This window comes from Stegastes partitus, unplaced genomic scaffold, assembly GCF_000690725.1.
Source record: "Stegastes partitus isolate 25-593 unplaced genomic scaffold, Stegastes_partitus-1.0.2 Scaffold1178, whole genome shotgun sequence".
NCBI lineage: Eukaryota > Metazoa > Chordata > Actinopteri > Pomacentridae > Stegastes > Stegastes partitus.
The window spans coordinates 115,482-122,951 of NW_007578909.1; the positions used below are offsets into that span (position 1 = coordinate 115,482).

General features: G+C 44.0%; 1 protein-coding gene across 1 annotated transcript in view; it reads left to right on the forward strand.

Moving 5' to 3' along the window:
• The window catches only part of LOC103368609 (thrombospondin type-1 domain-containing protein 7A-like), a gene marked incomplete at its 3' end in the record, with an annotated part of 183,588 nt that overhangs the window by 62,276 nt on the left and 113,842 nt on the right, over positions 1–7,470 (forward strand). Inside the window, exon 2 of the mRNA XM_008297023.1 lies at positions 5,654–6,488. Coding sequence (XP_008295245.1) covers positions 5,654–6,488 — 835 coding nt within the window. The remainder of the gene's footprint in view (positions 1–5,653; positions 6,489–7,470) is intronic.

Here is a 7,470-nt window from a genome sequence, read left to right on the forward strand (position 1 = left end):
GAACGTAGCCAATCTGTGGGATTGTTCAGTCAGATAATACGCCGTCATCCTGATTGGTGACATTAAATGTCATGTCGGAGTCACAATCCAAGGCTGTCGCTATGTTAAGGCTGTTTTTATGGTTTGCGTTCTTTTTTCGTAAAACCTGTCGGATAGCAGGTTTAGGATTGATAAGGGTCGGATCATCGAGTCACGACTGTAGTTTTAATTTGAAGCAGCATGAAGGACTGAGTACATCATGAATCATAAGGACCGTGATTGACACCAGAAGACATTGTCACATTATTGGAAAACCACCGCTGCTGGAAGTGAAGTTGTTCTTTTCTTGAACCTTTTCAACATGGAGCTGCAGTGAACCGATGACTTCCAGAGTGTCCTACGTAACAAACATGCAGAGTGGAGCTCTCTGTGTCATTACTCATAGTTTATAGTTTGTATAGGTGCAGCTAAATCATGGCGATGTTACAACCAGCTATTGTGTTTTACAGTGTCTGAGCAGACTCGAAGGTGAGCTGGTGTGCTTGAGCTGCAGCAAGCGGTAGAGGTTTGACTGGAAAGAGGGTCATGGACTAAGTAGATCTGCTCAGTCTACAACAAGCCATAGTTTAAAGTTACATCTATGCCATGCTGAGGCAAAAAGGGGATTATTTTCATAGAGGAAAAAAAAAATCTAAATATATAAATTTGATACACACAGATGAGTTTTTAGGGGTTTTAATCAACAAGAGGGACTTTAATCTCTGTATCTGCTTATCTTGTGCTCATCCAGGATGGCATGGGGGCTGGAGCCAATCCCAGCAGGTTATTGTTGGACACAGACAGAATACAAACCGTATATTCTTTAAAACATGTCGTATACCCACGGAGTTGACCGATTATCGACCCGGCTGAATAACAGATCCACCAGTAGGCATTCACCAGTGGTATTGTTTTATATTATTGTCCCAGAAAACGATGGATTAAGTCAAAAAACTTCTTTTTAATCCAAGTTTTGTGTTGGAGTTTGTTCAACATAAATTTTGCCACCCACATTTTCTGCATCACCAAAATCGGCTCGACGTCTCTAATCACTGGTGTCAGTTTTGGCCCTCGTGAAACTGTACGAAATCTAATTTACATACACAGCACACCTTTATGTTTCTCTCTCTCTATACAGCCTTTGTTTGGCTGAATAGCAGCATTTTGATTGAGTCACACACACCTTTGAGTGTGCTGCCTGTTTTACATGAAATCTGACGTTTCTGCAAAATTCACTATCAGCTATAATAATAATAATAATAATAATAATGATCGGACACACAAAGGACGTTCTCTCTGACAAAACTACATTTACATTTAGATTGCACGGCTCTGAGCTCTATGTACGTAATCAATGCAAGCAACTTTCACCAAGATGTAAATGTGCCAAATATAGGTTTCTGTTTGTTCCTATTTCTTCTCGACTTGATTTTGCAGCCAAACAGCATAAACATGAAAACAGTGGAATTATTGGCTCGGCGAATGTGAAAGAACCGGATCGTCATCCAGGTTAACTGGTTTAAAAACATCACACTTCTGATTTCCACGTCGGAGGGTTACTCATTATCTTAATTTTATTTCCTTTTCTGACACATGATGGGCAGTCGAGGGCCAGCAACGGGTAATTCTTCACATGCCTTCTGCTGGTTGTCTGATTAATGGAGGTGTAACACGGTTTGTTTCCGGAATGTCAAATGGTGCTGTCAGACTTCATGCAATATTAAAAAGTTAGCTGTAGGCTGCCGGGGCTTCACATTGATTTACATTTGGGGAGAAAAAGGCCAAGTTTCAGTGTTGTGGGGCCCAACATGCAAACTGAAGTCTGTAACATGCTGCATGGTGTATCCACAGCTTTTTATTGAGAAACTAAATAAGATGCACAAGAAGAAATGATGCCGCATCAGACAAGACTCCTTTTGTGCTTTCTTGGATCAGGCAGGTTGGAAAACGCCAAACATTTTGACCTGTATTTACTGAGAACCTCTTTGAGTCCACACTCCTGAGCAGGAGGAGTATTGAGGGACTGTGCCAGACAATAGTCTTGGAGGAGATAACTTCTGTCTGGGATGGATTAGATTTGGGTGGGAGGTGTTTTATTTCGGTATCTGAGAACCTGTCAGACTCTGCTGCATTTGGGGTTTTTGGATGAGCGTTTTCTCGACTGCATTTTCTTTCTCTGCCTGAAAACTCGATACCAGCTCTCGAGATAACGCTCTGTGTCTTTATCAGTTTGTATTGTAGAGGCAAAACTTCCAAGTCACATTTTTTTTTTTTCTATTATTGGATTAAAAATAAACATCACACAGTTTTTATGGACGGAGACGAACACCTTAAGGGATTTGTCTGGGGAATGCTAAATGCATTTTCACCCTCTGAATATGGTGATTAATCCACAGTTTCTACACATCAGTGACTGTATAGTAGCACCGTGTGATCTGGAGCTGTAGATGCCCAGCAGGCAAAGAGATCACTCGATGACCAGACATTGATCTAGTGTGCTGAAACACTGAGGGGTGAGCCCGTGAATGCAGCGTTGCATTCGCCGGAGATGGATCCTTTTAGACGTATCAGCAGATGAGATCACTGACAAGACTCAACAGAGGAAGTCATTGCGGGAAACGCGCTCCTGATTGTCTGCCAGGCATGATTTTTATTTCAACATGGACGTGGGTCAAGAAGGGCCGCCCTTCCTCTTGCTGCCCATTTACCACTAAGGATCCAGTCCGCCGCGGGCCACATGCTAATACAATCAATTAGCTAAGAGGTTAATGCGAGTTGAAATGTGAAGCTTCCCAATTAGTTTGATTTCTTCTCCCTTGTAGTATCAATAGCCTTTGGATAGCGCAGTCAGAGCACAGGCACCCCGTGTTAATTAGTGTTTTTCAAATGGCTTTGAGTCGAGGCTGAGTCGGGCCTGACCGGGTTAAGACGGTTTTCAGGGAGTCAGCTCAAATTTTCTTTGAGAAACACAAAATGACTTGCAGGGTTTTTTTTAAATTGTTTTCCTTCGAGGAAAGTTCAACTACTGAAAAGGCCAAACCACAAAATTGGTGGCGAAAATCTCATTTGTAATAACTTTGTTTTTCTATTTATGGTGTTTAGCAACATGTTTTGTTCAAGTAAGCCACAGAGGTGTTGGATTTTGAGCTTTCTAGACTCTTTCCAGTGAAGCTACAGTCGAAGGTGAGCTGGTGTGCTCGAGCCAAGAGAGGTGCTTAAGATGGCCACACATTTTAAAGGATGCAAGGATGGTGTCGAGTCACATCTAAGCTGCTTTCAGACACACAATCTGACGACATCTGAACCTGTAAACATCTCTGTGTCTGACCTGCATGTGGTCACGTTCAGTTCAAGTTATGCAAAGTGATTTATTAAAAGCTTTTTGCCACATTTCAGCACCAATAGTGACCCAGAACCAGAGAGAGAGCAGAAACACAGTTCGCTGCCGACATCATGAAGCACCTTTCACCCTTTGCCCTACGGTTTCATATCTATTACAAACTGAGATATCCGTCCAATAAAACTGTGCTGAGATGAGGACAGATTAAAGAGACTCAACAGTAATCGATGTTTTGGCTTTGACAGGAGCTCAGGTTGTTCCTTCCAGCTGCTTGTAGGCGTCTTTCCTTCGGGTTTATTAAGAACAGACTGCAGCAGGATGCATATGAGTGTCTCCAAAGAGGAAGAGCTGAACGCATTCACATGTCGCACAAGAGGATGGCTTCAAAAAATAGTGTCTGGTTTTTTTCTAAATTACACACAGAGCCGCTCTTCATCAGCTGTAGTTGGATCTGTTGTTTCATACCGGCCATCCTCAGGTTGGGTCTTGAGCTCTATTACAGATGTAAGAATTAATATTTCACTGTTGGTGAAGTAGTCGTTACGTTGTTGTGTCAGAAATCCTAAAGAACCTAAGCTGTGAGTTATTAGAACATAAAAGAATTCATCCTTTGATTATTGCTGCGTTATTATGCGTTTTACATCAACTGATGTGTGAGAAGCATCGCGGCTCTACGGTGGGCACGTCTGGATGGAGGAACATTAACATAAAAATGCCGTCACTTAAACAGATTAAAGAAGCTAGAAATGTTATATATTCCAGAAAGGGTTTAGACCAGGGGATTAGTTCCATAGAAAACACTCCTAAATATGTAATTTTGTCACAGGGATGAGTTTTTAGGGGTTTCGTCTACGACCAGAGAGGGAATTTAAGTTCTAAACGAAACATAACAAGCGTCTATCTGCACAGAGGTCAAGATCTGAGGACGACCGGGGAAACCAGAACAAGTGTGCTATTATTCTGTACTTCTCCTGTTGCCAAGAATGTGTTAATTTCTCAATACTTTGACTTTTCCTCAACAACCCACTGATTCCTAATGAATACGTGATTCTTCAAAAACGGGTCACAAACATATAGTTCCGTGCTGGACGCCGTGTTGTTTATTAAACATCTCTGGAGCAGAAATAAATCGTGAATTTACTGGCGACGGTTTTCAGCAGCGGATTAATCAGCACATTAGGAGCGCTGGTGGATATTTACGCTCGCTGATGTGTTCTGACCGCTTCCTGACAACAACGGAGGTTTGTGCTGCAGAGGAATGAGCACCGTCGGGCTTTAGCTACGCAGAAAAGTATGTATTTGATAGCAGGATCGAGTCATTGTTCTGGTCTTTGTCCTTTTTGTTGACAAAAAGAAGCATCTTCAGCCTTAAAGGTTAGAAAGCGAGGCACGCTCCAGTCAAGTATTGATAGTGTGTTTTCTTATTAAAACAAATACATGGCAACCTCTTCTTCACTCCTCTTCCCAGACTGTTTGTTGAATCTCAGCTGCAGTTAGTAAGTGGGGATAAGAGAAGCCTGTGCCAGAGACTTGTGTACAGAGAAATAAGTTTTATTGATGTTTGTGGCAGTTTCTGCCAGTTGCCAATAGAGCTTGATAAATGCCACAGATAACTCACAGCCCCTGTAAATTGGCTTTCAGACACTTCCCTTTGATCACCTATAATCTCCACTGTTGCACGTTGTGTTTGTATTGCCTCATCGTGCCTCCCCGCCCCCACAGCACTCACCCAGGTTTTTACCGTGCACTAAGAAGTGTTGTGTCTGACCCAAGTGTAGCACAAAAGCAAGGTGACACGTTCGCTTTATTCAATATGGCAAATTTCCTGCGCTCACGCATCGTATGTTGTGGCTTGCCAACAGCTTTTCAACACGTTCTACATCAAGGACTGCATTAGAGGAGTGTGTGAATTCTCCGTGTCACCCTTGAAGATGCATTACATGCTTTTTTCTCAGTTGACAACAGGCCAAAATAAGGTGTTTCAGTCTTGCTTTAGTATTATAAGCTTTGAAGTACATTTCATATGGCTTCATTGAGCGCTGGTGTTTGACATGTGTTTTTAATAACCTGATGCGTAATGTGACCAAACTCAGTGCAATTTCTGGACATTCTGAATCTGAGAAGCATCATTCCACCGATCAGGTAACAGTCAGATCCCAGTCAGGAGGTCTTACTTTTTTGTGAGCAGTGTCTTGATTGTGGGTTTATTTCAGCGCAGCACACTGTCTCTCTTCAGATTTGTTGTTTTACATGTTTCCTCTTTGTAATGTGAGCCTGCTCTCATTTGTTCCTCAGGTCCGTGGGGAAGATGCATGGGCAGCGACTGTGGACCGGGTGGCAGCCAAAGCCGGGCAGTCTGGTGTGCCCATGTGGACGGCTGGACGACGCTTCACACCAACTGTGACCAGGTCCAGCGTCCCTCCAACCAGAGGAACTGTTTCCGTGTGTGTGACTGGCACAAGGACCTTTATGACTGGAAACTGGGTGCCTGGAATGAGTGCGTGCCAGTATCTGCAAGGACCTTTGGGGCTCCGCGGCTGTTCACATGCAGTGGAGGCGAAGAGGGCATTCAGACGCGGGAGGTAGGCTGCATACTCAAGTCAGACGGGTCTCCAGCAGAGGATGCCATCTGTGAGTACTTTGAGCCCAAGCCTCGCCTGGAGCAGGCCTGTTTGATCCCTTGCCCTCAGGATTGTGTGGTTTCCGAGTATTCGCCATGGACATCCTGCTCCAAAACGTGTGGAACAGGCCTCAGGAACAGAGTACGCAGTGTCTTGGTTCCGCCGCTTTTTGGAGGTTCTATCTGTCCCAACCTAACTGAGTTCCAGTCTTGTAAACCCGGGCCTTGCACAGGTCCGGAGGGCATGTACAGTCTCAGGGTTGGACCGTGGAGCCCCTGCGCCCTCCCGCAGACTCGGACAACACGCCAAGTCAAACGCAGGAAGGGTAAAGGTCAGGGGCTCAGGGAGCGAGCAGGAGTCAAAGATCCCGAGACCAGGGAGCTTATCCAGAAGAAACGGACCCGGAACCGCCTTAACCGGCAAGAGAGTCCCTTCTGGGACATCCAGGTGGGCTACCAGACCAGGGAGGTGGTCTGCATGCACAGGAATGGGAGCGCTGTGGGACGCAAGTGAGTAGCAGCCTTTTTTCATGATAATGTGACAGGAGAAATAATGCACGTCTGTCTTTTTCTTTTATTTTTTTTTGCCTCTTATCTACCAGCTCAGTATCCCTTCTTAGACAATGGTTAAAGCAAGTACCTCTTGTCTCACAGGTATTTAGTAGAAGTAACGTAATCTATGTAATCTATCATATTTTCTTTGTGCTACCGAGTACTTCTCTCTCCGTGCTTGTATATTTTTATCCATTCATTTGCTGTGTTGGCGTCAGCTGCTCCGTGTATTTCTGTGCAGCTTTGATCTTTAGGTGTACTGCTCCTTAAGACAGTGGATCTCTAACCGCTGAACACGATGCCAAATTTGTCCTCCTGAGCTTTTTTTTTTTCTTCTCTCTCTCCCTGTCAAGAGGTGACACGTAGGGGAGGATGTTTATCGGCTGTGTCTTTGTCACTGCCGCGCTGTCAGAGCAATGAGGCACTGCTGCCAGTACAGTGTATTTGATGTCAACTTCCAAAGATGGAAGTAGTGAAGGAAAAACTCATTTTACGGCGTGAGATCAGTCTTAGCCACGGCTTTGTGTGGCGCTCTTCAAAACGAGGCAATTTTCTGTGTTTTGCCCCGTGGCTGTCTAATCACATGTTGTGGGAAAAAGTGAGCAAATGAAGTGTCAGTCAGAGTGCTGCCCAAAAGATGCTTTACCTGCTGGGCCATGAAGTCACAGCGCCACAGAATATAAATAATATGATAATATGGGCAAGGTTAGTTTTCTGTATTTAAAGGTTAAAGTAAGCTGTGCAGTTTGCAAAAAACAAAAAAAATACAGGGATGGCTGCAAAATACTAGGACTAAGTGATGTGTAGGGTAAAGCTGTGAAAATGTAGATGTCCAGAAAGAGCCCCATCCCCGGACGAAGGATAAAACAAGTCAGTGATTCTGAGCTGTGTCATAAAACACAAACTTCAAACTGCATCAAACAAATCATCACTGGAATAA